An 18,547-nucleotide genomic window follows, 5' to 3' on the forward strand; every position below is an offset into this window, starting at 1 on the left:
AACCCGTGTCACTATACGTCTCCTGCATTGGTAGGTGGGTTCTTCACCACTAGCGCCACCTGGGAAGCCCCACTTACTGTTAATAACAACCCTGACTTAATACGACCTGACTCTAGAATATTCATACACACACACCCAGTGTATGCAACCTGACAAACAGTAGGTGCTGCATAATTATTTAACCATTTGTTGAATGTGTAATACCACCCTATCCTGAGACGCTCCTTCAATACCCACACATACCAAGCCAACCTCTCACCTGACTACTAAGAACTAGAAAAAAGCTACTAAAATACTATCTGTGAACACCTGCCTGTGAATACACATGTTGATGTATTTGAATAAAATTCCTTGAGAACAATGACGTGAGAGCCTAGAGATAGTCAAGTTTCTGAATCATGGTAGCCTGTTTGCAGTCTGGAACCTGTGCCCTGACGACAGTGATAGTAATGACGTGATGTCATTCCACTAAGCTGCATTTACTGCTGCTATATTTTTAGAGTCAATAGGCTAAGTATAAAGTGACTAAGTTTCAGTGATGGTGTTCTATCTGCAAACCGAAAACAGCTTGGGTATTTTGTAATGTATGCCTTGTTGATTAAACTTAACCTGTTAGAGGTCAGAAGAAAAACAGATAATCAAGGCTAAGAAATAAACAAAACTGACCAACATGCATTTGCTTTGTTTATTTTTATTAGAGTTTTTAAGTACTCTTTTCTTTAAAAAGAAAATACTGGCCACCGTGGTATCCCATGAATTATAACACAGTGAGAAGAACTAAACTACTGTAAAGGCTTTTAAATCCTGCAACATGAAAATATATTATAGAAATAGTAATGTATTACAATGAAAAATAATACAGAATTTAAAGAAATGATTCTTTATGAGTCATGTCATTATATTTTTAATAACACTTTTAAAGATACAGTGTTTTAACAAGCATATTTTTAAAGGGCAAAAGTAAAATTCAGGAAAATGATTCTATCTTCTTCTCAAAATTATTTTCCTAAATGGAAGAAAAACTGATTGAGTGATGACAAATTTCAAAGCAAACAAAAAAATGTTTAACATTTACCACTTGATCCACAACAGGTAGCACTAGTTTCTATTAAAAGACACAGGGCAGGGGCCCTTTCAAACACTGACCTGACCCTGACCCGGAAGCACCTCTGGAAAAGTTGCCCCAGGAGATAGACAGCAGGAAGTGCTTTTCTGCCCTCATTCAGCATAACAATAAGCACTAACTTGTGAGGAGTAAAGGGCATATTAAACATTTTATCTCAAAATATATTTGCATGTCATCCTTTTTATCTCTGATCGGATTAGCCTCATACCTAGCCCTTCTCCCTCCCCTTAGAATACTATAAAACTTGTTTCCTGAAAGCATGTCTTCTACCCATAGTAAATCAAATATCTGTGCATATTTAATTAGATTTCTATTTTGAAACTTAACCCGTAAAAGAACTATGAGTATCTGCTGAGTTAAAAATATTTTGCTTACAAAAGCTCATAGTTCTGAGTCCATAAAATTAGGAATATGTGTTATTAACTATGAAAATGAATGCTTAGATAATTCCTATGTCTCTGATTTGGGGTATGACTATACATTTTCTTTCTTTTTTTTTTTTTACATTTTCATTTTTAAGGCGCACAATATTCACTTAGTGTTTTAACTATCTTAAGGGACCCATTTAAAACTTACTAAGCTTTACAGAATCACGTTCTGTCATTTGAACTCCCTCTTTTGAATACTAGCATATTCTGAATAGAAAAGTTTCTAAAGTTTAAGTAAATAATATTTTCCAAAACAGCCAAGGCTAATGTAGCTTAATATTTTGATTTACTATTAAAACCAAGCAAAACTGTTTCAACACCAACCTCTGAAGTTCATATTTCTCAAGCAGAAATGGAACACAAAAGCAAGTCCTCTGAACATAAACATGCTTTTACTGTTTCCTGGGTCCTTTACACAGGCGTGGTTCTATGCGGTGAGTATGGAAAGAGAGGCTTTGGAAAGGAAATGAACATTGGCACCCATCTTTAGGGGGGAAGCTGTGTCTGGTGATCTAAGAGGACATTTCAAAGGCTGCAAATGTCATAGTTACCCAAGAAGCGTTCAATACCCTTCCCCTGGATCCTATCTTATAATTAAGTAGCAAATTCGGTTTTAATTGTAGGAAATCCTGCAAAGTTCTGACGGGGGAAGAATCCTACAGACTCCAAGGCCAAGTGCGCAAGGAGGGGGTTTCTCAGCGCTCTGCTCCTTATTCTGATTTTCACATACAGGGTAACTGTGCAACCAGACGCCGTCTCCCCGAGGGGGCTGAAATCACCCATCAGCTTATAGCGTGTGAGGTGTCAGACAATGGAAAATTCAAGGAGAGGGGCCAGAGTGCTGAGCAGGCGCCCTGTGGGAGAGCAAAGGGCGTCAAAGGTCAAGTTCCTGTAACCCTTCTCTCCCGTCCCAGCCCCACGCTCTAGCTCCGCACCTCCTGTATCGGCTGATGGCTCTGGGGGCCACACATGGAAGTACCGTGTCCCGGCCGCGCGCAGCTTTTCCCGGGGGGTTCTTCCCTGCCTCTCCGGGAAAGAACGAGGCGCGCTCCTCTAGCCAGAGGAGCCCCGAAACGTGGCCCAGGGCGCCCGCCCTCTCCCGCCGGCTGGGGCGCCAGGCTTGCGGGGGAGGGGGGGAGGGGTCATCACCCTGCTCTGTGCTCCCCGCTTGGACGGATCTGCTGGGGCTCGAGAAGGGGTCCCGTGTGTCCTTGGGGTACTGCCCCCATCTCCAAAGTGAAGCCAGCAGGGGCAGCACCCACAGGCAAGTCAGCCTGGCCCCTTCCTCCGGCCCGGCACCTGCGTCCACCAGCCGGCCAGGCAGCGGCTCCTGCGTGCGGGCGATGCTTTTTTTAGGGACTCTGCCCTACCTTAGTTTTCCAACGATATATTAAATATCTAGCATTTACCTTCTCCTTTTTCCTTTTTCTTTTCCTTTCCGTCCCCTTCCTTCCTTTTCTTTCAATGAGAAAATAAACGAAGTTCTCCCTCCCTCTCCAAGTTAAGAGTGCTCATCCCTTCAGCAAAGAAAGCAGGGAATGTTCTCGGTCAAGGCCGCGTGGCCCCAGGATCCCGGAGCTCCGCAGAACTGGAACTCGGAGAAGAGTGAGGCGGAGAGACATCCAGGGAATCCGCAAAACGGGCACCCTGCCCTCCGCACATGGAGAGTCCCTCGCGCCCTGGACCGGCCCGGCCCGGTGGGTGTCACGTGCTCAACTCCACGTCGCGCTCCCCCAAGGGACCCCCTCCCGGCGCTCCGACCCCGCCGCTCCGCACCCACACCCCCAAGTCCGCCCAGTCGGGGCAGTGCTCGGCCCCGGTGACCCCCACCCCCACCCCCGCCTCCGGCTCCCTCCAGTCCACATCCCGGTCCTCTACCACCATCTACGCGTTCCTCTTACCTCCTCCTCCGGTCACTAGTGAAGTTTTTACAACCCTCAAGGGTCTACACTGTCGCTCTCCCAAATCGGGCAGAGCATCTTTCAAAAGACCGTGAGTGGGCCTCCAGAAACTTTTCGGCTGCCGAGGCTCCGGGGTCAGCGGCCGTGAACACACACCTGGCGCGCACACCCGGGCGCAGGTCCACCTGTCCCGGCGCACCGCGAGCCGGGGAGCCTGCCCGCGGGCAGCCGCAAAACTCGCCGGCTCGCCCCGCAGGGCCGCGGGGCGCTAGCCAGGCATCGAAAGAGAAATTGGAAATGGGCTGGGGCAGCGGGGACTGGGAAACGGTGACGATTCTGGATACACACTCACAGTGTGTCCACGCCCTGCACACCGAACGGCTGTACCCCGAAGGCGCACACTTCCCGAGATTAGAGCCCTGTGGATGCTCTGAATGTAACCCCCCGCCCGGGGCGCATCCATCTCGGAACTGATCATCCTTTCGTCCAGGCGACTTCTCAGTCTGGGTCTGAACCAGCGCCGCGCACCGGAGGATGCGGATCCGGGTGCTACCGGCGCCCTCGCCCCATCTCCGAGCCCCCCACCCCGCGCCCCCCGAGGCAGGTGCGGGCCCCCAGCCCGGCCGAGCAACAAGCGGGCCGTGCGCAGGGGAGCCGGGTCCCTGTCCGCCTCCGTCCCCGCGTGGGTCACCTCTCCCCGCCCCCCACCGCCAGCCGCGCCAAACGGGCGCCGGGGACGAGAAAGCCGCGCGGGCGACTCACCCCCAGCTTCCTGCTGCGGATTTTCACGTAGCCCTGCTTGACTATGTCGTTAAAGTTGGAGGCCATGGTCGGTGCGCTCGGCTTCCCCGGGTCGAGAGCCGCCGCCGTCCGCCGCGGGGTCCGCGCAGGTCTCGCATGCAGCCGGCCGCCCCCGAGCTCCCGCCGCCGGGGACACGGGCGGGGTGGCGGGGCGACCGCGGGCGGGGAGCGAAGGCGGCCCGGCGCCGCGAGCCGCGCGCGCCCTCAGCGTCCCGGTCCTCACCTCCGCCCCCGCCGCGCGCCGCCGCCGCCGCCCCCGGCCAGCACCCTCGGGCCGGCGGCTCCCTCGGCGGCGCGGCGCCGGCCGGAGCGCACCCGCGCCGGGGAGGGGCGGGCCGGGGGGGGCGGGCCGACTCGCCCGCGCGCCTCCCTCCCCGCGGCCCGCGCGGCGGCGGGGCCCAGAGACGCTCGCCAGACGCGCTTCATCACTCGCGGCTCGGGCGCCGAGCTCCTCCCGCCGCCCCGCGCCCCGCTTCCACCCCGGCAGCCGGGACCCGCCGCGCTCTGGGGTTCTACCCCCGGCTCTGGCTCTCCACGCCCCGGGCTGGACCCCGGGGACCCCGTGGCGGAGGTGGGGGGGGAGGGTATGCTCCCCGGGAAGATAGGCCGAGGAGGGGGGCGAGACAATCGTTTATTTCGGGGGCCGCGTTTACAGGGCGATTTGATTCCTGCCGCACACGCTCGCGTGCCCGGTCTGCGCCCCGTTAGGAAGTATAAAATCGACGCCGAGCCCTTCCCGGTGCACACAAAGAGACCGATCGTGCGCATGTGTCTACTCCCTCGGCTGCTGGGGAGACTGGAGCGATCAGGCGAGGCGCCGGCCGCCGACGTCCTCTCCCGAAGAGGCGGCTGGCCCTGGACTGGACTGATGTGTGCCCGCGTTCTCCTGAACCGTGGCTAAAAGTGGCTTGTGGCTCCCCGTCTTCTAGAGGAAATGGAGACCACAGCTGCTCCCGGTGGATGCAAATGATTCATTGAAACGTTCCACTCAACAAAGCAACGAAGAACTTTGTCCCCTTAATGTAGGAACACATGACCATTTAAGTAGGCTCTTCTCTGTTGTAAACGAAATCTTAAGCTAAAAATTGTTTGATGAGATTGGAGGAAAAACGACGGAGTATCAAATGTTGGCTGGAGGCAATATATGGATTTGTGCCACGGGAAAGGATATTTAATACCTTAGTAGGTAAGGATGTTTCTAATTAAGGAAAAAATGTATCAAGATTGAAATTTTTCTAAGTGACTCCTTTATTTTATAAAGAGTCAATATTGAATATAACTTCAAAAGATGGTGTTTATTTCTGCTTATTTGGGTGAGCAGTATTTTTCCAAGTTCTCAGATAAATTTTCTTAGCCCTATTGGGAACATAATAGTAAGAGAGAAAGGAAACGACTTGATTGAGGGGAGAAAAATACTAAAATTTGCAGGATAAAGTAACATGCCCTTCACCCTACTGAATGGATGCCCCAAGGGTGATTTTTGTCCAGACATTAGCAAGAGTCTCCGTCTAACACCATTATAACCCGATGGAAACTCTTGTCTAAACAGCACACTGTTCCTATCTGCTCACTTATGTAGCCCGCACTGTTTGAAGAATCAGCCATGCAGAGGACAAGGTGCTAGGCAGGTATCAATATATCCAATCACATGGCAGTATTTCTTACGCTATCACTCTGGAATGAGCTCAAATTCTGACCTTTCCAGAAAACTTGCATAAACTCCCTATTAACTCCGTGTCATTCCCCTTCTCCAAACACCTGGAGTGTGTTTCCTAGTCCACAGGAGCTAAATCTCTTCAGCTGTGTTGGACTTTTTGTGACCCCCATGAACTGCAGCCTGTTGTGCTCCTCTGTCCATGGGGTTCTCCAGGCAAGCATACTGGAGTGGGTTGCCATTTCCTTCTCCAGGGGATCTTCCCAACCCAGGGATGGAACCCACATCTCTTGGGTCTTCTGCATTGACAGGCAGGCTCTTTACCACTAGGGCCAGCTGAGAAGCCCCATTTGCTCCTGTTTTCATATACTACATGGCTATTATTGCTTTTCTTTATCTGAAGACTGTTTTAGATTTGCAGATACTTGAAATACATTCAGTCCTCTTTGCAACCCAAGGAGACTTGCCATTTAATAGATGAGGAAACTGAAGCTCGGAGATATTCAGTTTCAGAGGCACAATTTCAAGGTTTTGTGTCCACAATAATTTCCCTGACCACTAACTTCCACCATCATTTATATAGTAATTGGTTTCCACAAATCAATTGTAAGCTGTTTGAAGTCAGGGATTAATTTTGTCTCAGCAACAATCTCAGGGCATACTCAAAGATAAGATAAGGGTGGTAGCTCTGGCTTTTAAATATTATGGAAAGATGATGCCTTTGTTCATACGCTTATGTAGGGCTCTATAATGCCCTAATATGATTTAACTATTTTCCTGTGTTTACTTTTGATTCTTAGATAGCTGGTATAGTAATTTGACTGTGTATGTATATGTGAGTGTGTGTCTACAACAAAATTTCCTCCCCTTCTTTCTATACTGTTTGTTTGCCTCCTGAAAACACTAGGCTATGCTGTATAAATTTGTCATGTAAATTTTTCCAGATCTGGATTGGTTGCTTGTATTCTCATGGCATCATTTATTTTAGTCACCTAAGTCTCAAACTAGTAATGTGACTTAGACATTTGAGTACATTCTTCTTTTTATTTTCAAGAATAATTTATGAGGTGTTGATTATATCCTACTGAATCACATAAAGGGTAACAATATGTCTGATGCTCCCATTTATTGGAGAAATCAAGTCTTGTCAGCCTGATCCATACATTACAAGATTCTGCTTCAAACTTCCACGTAATGGCTTTGCAGCCTCTGGTGAACACTGTTTAGATACATTCTTACAGATTGCAATGCTGTGATTTTCTGATTTGATTTCATTCCTGCATTTATGAATTATTTTCTTACAAAACTTTCCTTTGCAAACTACACGACTGCCCTGAAATAGATTCCTTGTGAGAAAGGCAGGGAATATGCTTGATTCTTAACCTTTACCAACCTTTTTATTTTTCTTCCCCCAGAAATATTGACTAGGTTATAACAAACACAGAAGGAAACTCTGCTCCCTTTAGAATACCATCATAGATGGTGTTTTGTGTATGTGATGTGTCAACCCAACACAGTGCAAATTCTTTTGGCTGTTTGAATTCCTCCATCCTTGACCAAAAGGAGCTGCTTCAGTGGAGGCTTTCTGTGTTTCTGTCAGTTTCCCATGAACCTTAATAGCTTTGCTGTGATCAATCACAAGATACCTCAGGCTCATCTTACACATTTCCAACTCAGGACCTGGAATCCATTATGTCTTCTAGGAACCTTTGTTCCTTTTAATGGGAAATGAAATTCATTTCCCATAATCTGGTTACCAGCTTGTTCTTTTTGCTACTGATTCTATGCTTTTCAGTTATTGAGAAATGAAGCACTTTTAGGAATAAATCTTAGAAAAATTCTCAGGTTGTACAAATATTTCCAGTTCAAATGAATGTTGACAGATTCGATATTTAAGGATTGTTTCTTTTCTTTTGAGGTTTCATTATGTGAAATATTTATAGATTTCAAAATTCAAACCTTCCCAACAAGGTGCATTGAGAGATAATAGCTCTGATTTCTGTCCCTTCCTTCTATTTTCTACTTCTCTTTTTAGGAAGCTATTTTTATCAGTTTGGGGTTTATCTTTCCATTGTTATTGTTGGCTGTATAAGAAAAGATACATGTGTGCTCCTATTTCTATATTAGTTACCAAAAATTGCACACTGTTCACACTTTTATCACTATAGTACCCATCGTCTAAACCGGGACCTCAAGATCCCCATCTCTTGGCTTGATGGTCCATGTAATCCACCATCTGAGTCTGGGCTGGATACTTTTATTAACTTCTAGTGGATAGAATGGCAGAAGTGATGGTGTGTCCTTCCTAGATTAAGTTATAAAAGACTGTGGCTTCTCTCTTGGGTGATCTTGGTTGGAGGCTCGCCCTTGGGGAAACCAGCTGCCACAATGTAAAGCAATCCTATGGAGAGGCCCATGTAAATAAACCTGGAGGTAGACCTTCTCAGGCTTTCCAGCAGCCAAGGTGACCCACCTCACACATGGATTCTCCCCAGGGAAGCCTTTAAAGACACCACCCAGGTGGACAATTGGAGAAAGACCCAAAGACAGTCAGCCACCTAAGTTGCTGCTAGCTGTTTCTAAATAACAGAAGTAGTAAGATAACAAACGCTTGTCTCCATCTGCTAATTCAGGGGGTACATTATTATTATTATGCATAAATGGATAAATAAAACAGATTTTGTTACCTGGAAGTAGGGTACGGCCTTAAACCAAAATTGTGTAATTGGGGAATGGCTTTGGAATCCATCAGTGGTCTTGAGGAGAGTATTGGTGAACGCTTAAAGTAACTTGCACACACTGCAAAATTTTGGAGACTGAAGACCGTGTGCATGAGATCTTAAAATAAAGCAAGGAAAATATTGGAAATAAGAGGAAGGAGCATTCTGATTAGGTAGTGGAAGGAAACTTAGAATACACCTTTTTGCAACTATGTGGAAACTAGGAAAATATAGCTCATAAACTGTGTTGTCAAGATAAGATTTCCAGGCAAAGTATTGGTGGGGCAGCCTCTTTCTTCTTCCTATTTAGTAAGATGAGAGAGGAGAGAGATAAATTGAAGAAAGGACCATTAAAGGAAAAGGAGACAAGAACTGATGTTTTTTAATGTTCTCAGCCTTTCCAAGCCAAAAGAGTGCCAAAATTAAGAAAGGGCTTTTGAACGAAGATCTAATCTTGGGCACTACTGCGAAAATTTGCTCTAAAGATACAGCCAAGGATGTGACTGTAAAATATATATCTTTTAAGATTTCATAAAATTAATGATTTTTAATCACTTCCTTGGCTATATCTTTAAACCAAATTTTTTGGCAGTGTTCTGGATGAGATCCAATAAAGAGATTCACAAGAAACCCACAAAGCTCTTAAAAGAGCTACATATGCAGGAACAGTAATAGACAAAGGTCATGCAGAATGAGAGGCATTTGGACTCAAAACAAACAAACAAAAAAAAGCTACCTTTCATGAAAAGGTGAATATGATTGATAACTCAGAGGCAGGAATTAAGTGTCTGAAAAGAAGAGTCAAGAATTGTGGAGAAGTATTCCCTGATCTTCAGAACTAATCTAGGAGCTTCCATCATTTTCTCATTTGGGTTTCAGAATTGTTAGGAACCACGATTCTGCACGCTTTTTCTGCCTCCTTTTGAGTTGGAATGTGTATAGTAGTTGTACTGTGCTTGTCCTACCATTACATGTTGGAAGTGTGGGAGGCAGATTCTTTGTGTTTTTAGATTCAAAAGTCTACAGTTTGAGAATGAAATCCACATTTGAGAAACTGCCTGAGGTACCACACGTGACGACCCACGCTGACAACAGCACCTGTTTTATATGACAAGATTTAGCACTTTGAGCTCATATTCTAAAGAGATGAGAATCTGAGGGGTCTTAGGAAAGGTAAACATATTTTGTATGTGAGGGACATGAATCACTGGGACCCAAAGGGCAGATTGTAGTTGGCAGCTTCAAAAAGGGATCACAGAGATCCCCACTTCCTTGTAATAGCCTCTCCTTCAGTGTGGGCTGGGTTTGTTGGATGAAGTCTAGCAAACACGGTAGTGGGAGTGATGAGATGTCACTTTCCAGATAAGGTTATCAAAACAACACTGGTGTCTTATCTCATTCTCTCAGGGATCTCTCCCCCATCTTTAACAGGCAAAATGAGCATACCTCTTCCTCCATGGTGCCCTCTAAAAGTATTACAAATCCACGTAAAAACTTGAAATACTAGAAATATAAAACACACCACAGCTTTTCATATTATTTTATGAATAATTTTTTAATGAATCTGGTTTTCCCTTGACTTTAGGATAAGTTTTGTTTATCAGGGGAAAAGGCTGAGTTAAGCTGGCCTTCTTCCCTTGTATCATAAAGTGTTCCAAGGATGTAGCTTCTCAATGTATTCACCTTAACACGTTCTGTGATTGACTTAACTAAACCGATTCTTGTACCTATTTCCCTGTGAAGCTGGGCGGGGGAGGGGAGGGCTCCATGCCTGCTTGGAATACTCAGGACACCAGGTGGGTGTCCTCCTATCCAGCTCACTTCTGACACGGTCTACCCAGAGATGGCATCGATATTCCGAGGGTTAAGAAATCTGGCTCTTACCAGACAGCACTCCTTCCTTCCCTCTGCCCATCTCCAGGCTCCAATCACAAGTCTAAGCAGTTACCTCTCCCTCTGACTGACTGCATATACATCAGAGGTTTCCAAGCCCCCCAGCACCCCGGCCCTCCTCTGGTTTGAGTTTGATTCATTTGCTAGTGTGGCTCACAGAGCTCAGAGAAACATTTTACTTACTAGGTGATTGGTTTATTGTACGAGGATGTAACAGGCACAGCCAGACAGAAGAGAGAAATGGGGCAAGGTGTGGAGACAGCGCCTTCCACGGCCTCTCTGAGGTCACACTGCCCTCCCAGCGCCTCCACATGGTCCCCAACCTGGAAGCTCTCCACAGCTCATTTGGAGTTTTTATGGAGGCTCCATTATAAAGGTGGGCTTCCCAGGTGGCGCTAGTGGTAAAGACCTGCCTGCCAATGCAGGAGACAGAAGAGACCTGGGTTTGATCCCTGGGTCTGGAAGATCCCCTGGAGGAGGAAATGGCAACCCACTCCAGTGTTCCTGCCGGGATAATCCCACGGACAGAGAAGCCTGGCGGGCCACAGTCCATGGGCTGGAAAAGAGTCGGACAGGACTGACAGAGCACGCACAGACTCACATTATGTAAGCATGAATAATTAAATCAAACACTTCAATTGACTCAACCTCCAGCCCCTCTCTCTAGTCCCTGGGAGGTTGAGGGGGTGACGCTGCAAATCCAAACCTCCAATCACAGGATTGGTTCTCCCAGCAACCAGCCTCTAACTTTAGGTGACTTCTGGGGATTCCAAAGTCACCTCATTGACATCACTAAAGAAACTATGACCTCTTGGCCTCTTAGGAATTTCCAAGGGTTTTAGAATCTCTGCACTAGGACCAAGTAGAAGACCAAATATACATTTCTTAAGTCACAATGTCAGTCCTACTGGGCCTCCTTTTCTAATATTTGAACTTTTTCCTGTTCATACTGTTAGAATTCCTCTCCTGGTTCACTTTTAGTCTATTCCCAATAGGCTTTGCCTTTCAAAGAGTACTAAGGACTGAGGCCCAGGTCACTTACTCCACTTACACATTTTGTTGTTGTTGTTTAGTTGATAAGTTATGTCCAACTCTTTTGTGACCCCATGGACTGTAGCCCTCCAGGCTCCTCTGTCCATGGGATTTCTCAGGCAAGAATACTAGAGTGGGTTGTCCTTTCCCCCTCCAGGAGATTTTCTCAGTTCAGGATCGAACCCTTGTCTCCTGCATTGGCAGATGGATTCTTTACTGCTGAGCCACCAGGGAAGCAGGATTTATATGATGCAATATCACAAATATCTTCATGATTTTAAATTAATGTTTTGTGTTATATATACAGCTGAAGAAACATCTTTGACGTTTGTGTTTCTCGTCCCTTTCTTCTTTTTAATAGTTTGAGTTCCTTTCTTTTTATTATGTTTACAAGATATAACATTAAGCATCATAACTGATGCTTTTGAACTGTGGTGTTGAAGAAGACTCTTGAGAGTCCCTTGGACTGCAAGGAGATCAAAGCAGTCAATCCTAAAGGAAATCAGTCCTGAATATTCATTGGAAGGACTGATGCTGAAGCTGAAACTCCAATACTTCGGCCATCTGATGCGAAGAACTGATTCATTGGAAAAGCTCCTAATGCTGGGAAAGATTGAGGGCAGGAGGAGAAGGGGACAACAGATGATGAGATGGTTGGATGGCATCACTGACTCAGTGGACATGAGTTTGAGCAAGCTCTGGGAGTTGGTGATGGACAGGGAAGCCTGGCATACTGCAGTCCATGGGGTCGCAAAGAGTCAGACACTACTGAACGACTGAACTGAACAAGATGTGGGTCTATTCTTTTCTGATTAATTACCTGTTGTTTTTAGTAATAAGTTCCATTCATCTTATTTTTTGCTTACCTTTAACATATAGCTTAAAAACTAGGCCAAAAGATTTCATAAATTCAAGAACTAGTTTCCAGCCACATGTAGTCCTAGTCCTATTCCTAGAGTCAACCATATTTTAAAAGTCTTATGTTTAGTTATTTGAGGGTTACTCCAAATTAAGTGAAAGTTTGCCCTACTGTTTCTTTTTTTTCAACTTTAGAATTTATCTGGTATCAATTTTTTTAAAGGACTAATGCTTCTTCCCATATCTAGAGTTACACTATGAGAATCATTTATCTTGTAGAACTATATATTTGATCAATTGTTTAAGTTACCTAATCATCATTATTTTTATGAGAGGTTCAGTCACACATTTGCTAATTTGAGGAACAACAATCTTGTAAAATATGCAGAATGTAAGTAATATAGCTAATAATAAGTTTGTAGGTGATTGTGGTGCTGGAGAAGACTCCTGTGAGTCTCTTGGACAGTGAGATCAAACCAGACAATTCTAAAGGAGATCAACCCTGAATAGTCGTTGGAAGGACTGATGCTGAAGCTGAAGATCCAATCCTTTGGCCACCTGATGCAAAGAGTTGACTCACTGGAAAAGACCTTGATGCTGGGAAAGATTGAAGGCAAAAGGAGAAAGGGGTGGCAGATGATGAGATGGTAAAATAACACCATGGACTCAATGGACATGAATTTGAGCAAACGCCGGGATATGATGGAAGACAAAGGATCCAGTTATACTGCAGTCTGTGAGGTCAAAAAAAGTCAGACACAACTTAGGGACTGAACAAGAAAAACAATCTAAGCTAAAAACTTCCGCCAGGTGTGGCTGAATATCTCCCCAGGTCATCTGACCAACCATTTCTGCACCAAACTGTCTTTTAAGGGAAAGTTCATCGAGGATGCCTGCACATAAAGGATGAGCAGTGAGTTCTCCTTACCCCTTACAGGATTCAGAAAGGAATGTTATCTTCTAAGGAGTTACATGGTTGGGGTCAAAAGAAGAAAATGATCTTTATGATTGAGCACACGTTCTGCCATTGGGGAGGTCTGGTGAATGCATCGTGCAGCTGCGCACTTAGAGAGGAGGGAGGAGGCCAAGATAGCTAGAGAAAAATGTTATATTTAAATTTTTCTTGTCTTGCCTTAAAATAGGATTTTTTTCTCCCGCAACACAATCCCTTATAAAAGAAAAACATGAACAGGAATAACAGGTGGGATGCTCCTGTGTTGGAGTTCCACAACCCCGAGGTTGACTGCCCACTAGGACTAGAGAGATACTATCCTTGCAAATCTGTCTAGTTCAAGATAAACGCTCAACGCTCCCATCTCTACTAGTTTCTTAACAAATCTTTGATGCTAGCTCTTACATATGATGTTCAGCTTCTCTGTTTTTCAAAAACATCATTAATCTTTGCCACTCACATTTCATCTCTGAAACCTTATTTGTTGGAGAAATAGCAAGAGCATCAGAGCAAGACAAATTATAACTTCCATGAGCCTCAGTTTTTTGGCAATTAACCAAGGTGAATATCAATGATTTAGAGATGTCTGTTAACATTAGGTAATATGATGTCCCTGATACAGTGCCCATCACATAGTTTACATAAAAATGAATATCAACTGTCCTCTTCTGGACAGTTGTTTACTTGTTTACTTGTTACTGGACAGTTGTTTGTTTACCAAAACAATTAAATAATTGTTTTGGTAAAAGGGTTTAGCCTTTCTGTATTTCTAGGGACATTATATCTTAAATCACAGATAATCAGTGTCATCTAAGTTTATGACAACTGTCCTCATTATTTTTCACCTTGAAGAGACAATTAAACTTTTTTTTATTAGCTTATTTAATTCAAACTAATGACCAGTCCAAATATATATATATATATGTATATGTATATGTACACACTCATTGGGGAAAACCCTGATGCTGTGAAAGATTGAGGGCAAGAGGAGAAGGGGGCAACAGAAAGTGAGATGGTTGGGTGGCATCCCTGACTCAATGGACATGAGTTTGAGCAAATTTAGGGAGATAGTGAAGGACAGGAAAGCCTGGTGTGCTGCAGTCCATGGGGTTGCAAAGAGTCACACGTGACTTAGCGACTGAACAACAACAATGATGTTAAGTTTCTTTGGTAAAATTAACGTGGGTATCCAATGCAAACAAAATGTTCCATATAATCGGTTTGATGATCAAATGACAGATGAAAGCAGCATAACTTTAAAGCATATTATAAATACAAATTGCATTTTCTATAACTCCAATTACTACAAATCATTTGAAAAATATTTAGAGGTTAGAGGAAAAAGAACATTTACTTCACCAAAGACTGCACTTAACTCTCTAAAGCAGACTTAGATAAATAGCACAGATATTTGCTTGTTCATGGTGTGAAAAAAATTCAGCACATCCATCATGGCAGCTGACCCCAACATTTTTGGCACCAGAACCAGTTTCGTGGAAGACAATTTTTCCATGGACTGGGGTAGGGGGAGGGTGGTTTCAGGGTGATTCAAGAATATTACATTTATTGTGCACTTTATTTCTGTCATTATTATGTCAGCTTCACCTCAGAACATCAGGCATTAGATCATGGAGGTTGGGAACCCCAGCAGTAAGGAATATAGTGAACCATTTAAATAAATAGAAGCAGTTACTGAATTAAAGTATGCAAAATCGACTCATAGAGGATACTTACCACACATTTTTAAAATGAAGAGAATATTGATTCTAAATAAAGAGACGGCATGTTGTATAAAAATAGAGCTGGATAAATTAAGAATGTACATAAAAGATGGAAGCTTAAACCTTCCTCTGAAAGAACAAGTCAGCATCATTAGAAAAGAAACTCAAATCAGTGACAAGACGTTTATTCTTAAGGAGCATTTAAAAAGTGAATAGGAAAAAGACAATGGGAGGAATTTTTTTGTTCCTCTGAGGATACACCAGCATATACTAAGGCTGAATGACGGCTCTCTGGCTTAGTGAGTCATAGGAGATTTTATAGACCATGGGGACCAGGCAAGGCTCTGGGTCAGTCGTGACTCAGAGAGGCAATTTCTCACCAAGTTTCACAAACCTCAGTGATTTCATCAGAGTCTTCCTTCTTCAGTCCCTTCTCATTACCACAGCAATTCATACAAAGCAAGGGAGTCAGAAAAGGTGTCAGAGTTTATCTCCTATTCCCTGAATTTCAAATATCCATTGGAGCAAGTTTTTATCAGAACACGGTTGTAAATATCAGGTGCATAATGTCATTTAATTCAGGCAAAGCAAGAAAAACAGGATCACTGGAAAGTGTCTGTGGAACTATCTGACCATTTAAAAATATGCTGCATTTATGCTGTAATATCAGATTCCACACCCCAGGTGGCTCAGTGGTAAAGAATCTGCCTGCCAATGCAGGAGACACAGGAGGCGGGGTTTGACGCCTGGGTCAGGAAGATCCCCTGGAGGAGGACATGGCAACCCACTCCAGTGTTATTGCCTGGGAGATCTCATGGACAGAGGAGCCTGGTGGGCTACAGTCCATGGGGGCTCAAAGAGTTAGACACGACTGAGCAACTGAATACTCATCAGATCCATGGCAGATAATTAAGGAAAGAACAAATGCAACGCTTTCTGCTTACTTGAGTTCACTTCAGTACTATTTGAATATTAGGTCTCCTTAAGATTAATTTTAGGTCTTTATCATAGCAGTTTTCTGAAAATGAGAGGAGGTTAAAAGTAGCCTATACAACAAAGATAGAAGATAAAATAGATGGCAAGGAATCACAAAACGGGGAATTGTTTTTAAAAGACTTAAAGATTAACACCAAAAAATTATTGCTTTGAAAGTGAAAATTTGGACAGTTTCACTAACTCTATGTCATACTTTATTATATCTTATAAGCCCACAATATATCCATGAGATGTTTGTAATTCAAATGTGACTATATTCTAGGTATTGTTAAATGTCTCAATTTCAAAAACATAAAAATATATAACAGCACTATATGAAATGAAACTGTCAAATTTCAATGAACCTGTAAAAGGCAGGCAAAAATAAATAACATTTTACAATAAGTAGTAAAAGCTGTATATTAATTGTAAAGCACTAGTCAAATTCCAACCACAACTATTTTTTTGACAACTACTCAGTTCAAAGTGTATTTTGGTCAAAGAAGTAATTAAAGTTCAGTAGATTAATTAAAATATGTAATAAAGGTACATGATAAGAAAATACTATGGGCCATATACTCAAAGTTTACTAAGATATAAATCCATGGTAGTAAATTTTATCATTATTAAAAATAAAAGATAATAAATTGAATGGAATGTATTGAGTGTACTTTGTAAGTAATCCTTCATTAATCCTTACAGATACCCTGAAAGGTATTTATCACTCTAAAGATGAAAAAAACTCAAGTGCAGAGGGGTTAAGTAATCTGCTGCAAATACAGTTTCTATGTATTTTATCTGTCTGGATTAAGAACTTGTGATTTTTATTGCTGTAATTTTCTCAAGAATAGAAATAAAGAAACTAATTATTTAACAACAATACATTTTCAGTGAAGTAAAATAGAAGGATTGTTATGCTAGTTATAAGTATGTGCAAATTAAAAAATAGCTAAATAGTAATATTGATGAGTCCGGGAGTGACTCATCAGTATTTCTGAAAATACTGATCTAATCATCAAAAGAAGATAAATTATAAATACAATAGAAAATGAAAGAACAAAATAGATAATGATTTTTAAATGAAAAGAAAATAGTATTACATAGAAAGTCATGCTGATGTATATTATCTATGGTGAAACAGGTCACCAGCCCAGGTGGGATGCATGAGACAAATGCTCGAGCCTGGTGCACTGGGAAGACCCAGAGGAATCGGGTGGAGAGGGAGGTGGGAGGGGGGATCGGGATGGGGAATATGTGTAAATCTATGGCTGATTCATGTCAATGTATGACAAAACCCACTGAAAAAATAAATAAATTAAAAAAAAAAAAGAAGAAGCTGTGAAAAAAAAAAAAAAGTCATGCTGAACAATTTAATGAATGGAAACACATCCTTAAAGATATAATCAAAACTGTTTTTAAGGTTAGCAGTTTTAATAGTGTTAGTCCCTTAGTCATGTCCAGCTCTGCCACCCCATGGACTATAGTTTGCCAGGTTCTTCAGTCCATGGAACTCTCCAGGCCAGAATACTGAAGTGGGTAGCCATTCCCTTCTTCAGGGGATCTTCCCAAGCCGGGGACTGAACACAGGTCTCCTGCATTGCAGGCAGATTCTTTACCATCTGAGACAGCAGATTCATTCACAATTCAACAGATTAATTAAGTTATTAATTAAAACAGCAGTTATACCCTGGGCTTTGTCCTGAGCACCAAGCCTATAACTATGAATATTACACAGACATGATCATAGTGAGACATCACCTCATGCCTGTTAGAATGGCTACTATGAAAAACAAAACAAAACAAGAAATAACAAATGCTGGCAAGAATGTGGAGTGTTGATAGGAATGTAAATTGTGCACTGTTGATAGAAATGTAAATTGATAAAGCCATTATGAAAACAGTATGGAGGTTCCTCAAAATATTAAACCTAAAACTTCTGCTGTTGTTGTTCAGTTGCTAAGTTGTGTCCAATTCTGCAACCCTATGGACTGCAACACACTAGGTTTCCCCATCCTTCACTGTCTCCTGGAGTTTGCTCAAGTTATTGTCCATTGAGTTGGTGATGCTATCCAACCATCTCATCCTCTGCTGTCTTCTACCATTTCTGAGTATTTATCTGAAGAAAATAAAAACACTAACTGGAAAAGATATAGGCACCCCCATGTTCCAGCAGCTTTATTTACAATAGACAAGATATAGAAACAACCTAAATGTCCATTAGTAGACAAATGAATACAGAAATTGTGAGATACACACATATAAATATAAATATTATTCAGTCATTATAAGTAGTGAAATCTAGCCATGTGCAGTGACACAGGTGGACCTCCAGGTACTATGCTAAGTGAAATAAGTCAGATGTGGAAAGACAAACCCTGTATAATTTCACTTACATGTGGCTTCTTAGTAAGAGAAACAAACACTACATTCATAGATATAGAGAATGGATAGGTAGTTGCCCTAGGTGAAGGGTGGGAGAAATGGGT

General features: G+C 43.1%; 1 protein-coding gene across 1 annotated transcript in view; it reads right to left on the bottom strand.

The window, feature by feature from the left end:
• The window catches only part of DOK6 (docking protein 6), a 389,543-nt gene extending 385,218 nt beyond the window's left edge, over positions 1-4,325 (bottom strand). Inside the window, exon 1 of the mRNA XM_061130680.1 lies at positions 4,218-4,325. Within this exon, the coding sequence (XP_060986663.1) occupies positions 4,218-4,283 (66 nt within the window). The 5' untranslated portion in view covers positions 4,284-4,325. The remainder of the gene's footprint in view (positions 1-4,217) is intronic.
• Between the last annotated feature and the right edge of the window lie 14,222 nt (positions 4,326-18,547).

This window comes from Dama dama, chromosome 27 (genome assembly GCF_033118175.1).
Source record: "Dama dama isolate Ldn47 chromosome 27, ASM3311817v1, whole genome shotgun sequence".
Taxonomy (NCBI): Eukaryota; Metazoa; Chordata; class Mammalia; order Artiodactyla; family Cervidae; genus Dama; species Dama dama.